At 45.8% G+C, this 2,297-nt stretch overlaps 1 protein-coding gene across 1 annotated transcript; it reads right to left on the bottom strand.

Annotated features, from left to right (window-relative positions):
• Positions 1-1,166: 1,166 nt before the first annotated feature.
• Positions 1,167-1,964, bottom strand: SLC25A2 (solute carrier family 25 member 2). Its single transcript, XM_023752161.1, has one exon. The coding sequence runs from the start codon at positions 1,962-1,964 to the stop codon at positions 1,167-1,169; it is 798 nt and encodes a 265-aa protein (XP_023607929.1).
• Positions 1,965-2,297: the final 333 nt, after the last annotated feature.

Genomic DNA, 2,297 nt, shown 5'->3' with positions numbered 1-2,297 from the left:
AACACTTTATAAGCATGACGAGGAGTTATAGACCTTGAGGTAAACTTCAGGATGGGTCAGCCTTAATATTCCTCACTCTGGAGTGCAAACACTAGATTCTGTCTAGTTCTGCCTGAGAGGAGAGGACTTCATCCACAAGTATTGTCGTTTGAACACACAACAGGGAACAGAAGCTTTTCTTGGCTTTGGCACTCTCTGTTCCCTGGAAGGGTGTCTGACTGGTGGAGGCAGAGAGTGAATAATCCAAAGTGGATTAACAACCCCTAAATGGGCCCAGATAACACCCCTGGAATCCTAGACCCAGAAACTAGAAGCTAAGAACTGTTGTTAGCTACATTGGTCTTCACCAAAGCATAGCAGCACAACTCCTTCCTCAATCTTAAGCCCCACAGAGGAGAAGCTCTTTGGGAGAGAAGAAGGGAAGTAGATATAGTTGAAGGCTATGCTACTTCCCAAAGGTCTGACACTCTGGGCCACAGCTAAGAGTGTGGAATATGATCCCACTTTGAAAATGATCGACTCTATTTTAAGAGCAGAGCATCTTAGAAAAATCCAGGATACCAACTCTGGAACTTTAACTCAAGAACGTGGAACACACAGCAGTATACCCTCTTCTTAAAAATCTAGATGTGTATTTTGGTTTTCAATTACCACACAAAAACTTTTTTAAAAAAACTTTAATTTCCTAGTACAGTTTTAAGAGAACCTACATCTTGAATAAGTTAATCATTTACAACCATCTTCATGAAACATAGTTCACTCGGTTTTTCTGGTGCTATGACATTAAACAGGGAACCAAACTGTGTTTCACTCACAACACATAACCAACTAAATTGTATGTACATTCATAGGTGTACGAAAAGGCTGTGATATAACTATCTTTAGCCTTTCAAATTAGGTAGACAGGGCCACCCACTTACTCTGTATATCCCACAAAACACAAAAGCAGCAACTTTTCTATTTCATTACAATTATGGGCAGAAATTTTATGATGAAAAACAGAGGTTCTTCCACAAAGTTTAAGGTATAGGGTAGAAGAAGATAAAAACAAAACTCCCATGAAGTAAAAAAAATAATCTTACTTTAGTCCAGTACTCCATGAAAACCTGAGATAAACTACAGTCCTCAAAGGTGTGTACATGTGGATCCAGGTTCACCAAGACACTTCAGTCTGCTCCCACCTGGCTCATCAGCCTCCTCCTGCTGTATTCATAAACCAAAAACAGTGACCCATTGGCAGGTAGCGCTCGAATCATAGTAGCTGTCAGTCCAGAATATAAGGCTGCTATCCCCTCACTTTCCACAATGCTTACAAGAGTTCCAACAAACCCCGCCTGTTTTCCATGCATGGAAAGAACCTGAATTCTGGATTTGATACAATCCACGGGGAATATGACAAGCCAGAGGCAAACCCCAGCAATTCCACCGCTTAACATCAAATGGGCGGGCCCCAGTTCATCTTTGGATCTCCCCGAGGCCAAGACCGTTCGGCTCACTTCATAGCCGCCGAAGAAGAAGAAATAGCCCGGTACTTCCTGCAGGAGCGTGCTGGAGAAGCCGTGATAGAAGCCCCAGGGGCCATCCTTCATAAGGATGCCCTTCACCACGGACCAAACTGTGTTGTGGCTCTGGATGATCTTTCCTGACTTCTCCATTTCGTGCATGGCCTGCAGCCGGCACTTGACCAGCTCAGTGGGGCACAGGGCCAGCGCCGCGAACGCGGACGCCATGGAGCCGGCGGTCGCGGTCTGCAGGTCACTCAGCTTGGCCTGCTTGTCCAGGCCCACCATTTTCTTCACAAACTGTTGGCAGAAGCCGTAGCACATGAAGAGGACGGAGTTCTCGGCGACGTAGGCCATGAGCGCGGGGCCGGTGCCCTTGTAGAAGCCGCGCAGGCCCACCTGCGCGTACGTCTGGCGGCAGCAGTCGGCGAAGCCCTGGTACAGGCCGGGGAACGTCTGCATCTTCACTTTCACGGTGTCGAAGGGCTACCAGGTCAGGACAACAACGGAGATACCGAGGGCCCCCGATGGGAGATTCGATACCGCTTGGATGACGGAGTATTTCTATGTTAAAGATCTTTTTTGTTACAAATCAAAAAAAAAAACAAACGGTAATTGTAGATCTAACCTTGCCTAAGACATGCTACATCTTAGAGAGAAGCGGGAGGGGGCCCATTCCGTGCCAAGGTTCCACGCTGCCAAGACGGGAAAAGATGAGATAGAGGAAATCGTTCTTCTTATCATATTAATTTATTGTTCACATTAAAAGTAATGTGAATAGAGTAGATAAAAAAG

This window comes from Myotis lucifugus, unplaced genomic scaffold (assembly GCF_000147115.1).
Source record: "Myotis lucifugus unplaced genomic scaffold, Myoluc2.0 scaffold_28, whole genome shotgun sequence".
Classification (NCBI taxonomy): Eukaryota; Metazoa; Chordata; class Mammalia; order Chiroptera; family Vespertilionidae; genus Myotis; species Myotis lucifugus.
The sequence above is the reverse complement of the archived record's forward strand: the minus strand, read 5'-3'. Positions and strand labels throughout refer to the sequence as shown.

What these genes read in the sequence shown, in the direction of transcription:
- SLC25A2 (XM_023752161.1), bottom strand. Translation starts at nt 1,964, where the DNA reads ATGCAGACGTTCCCCGGCCTGTACCAGGGCTTCGCCGACTGCTGCCGC.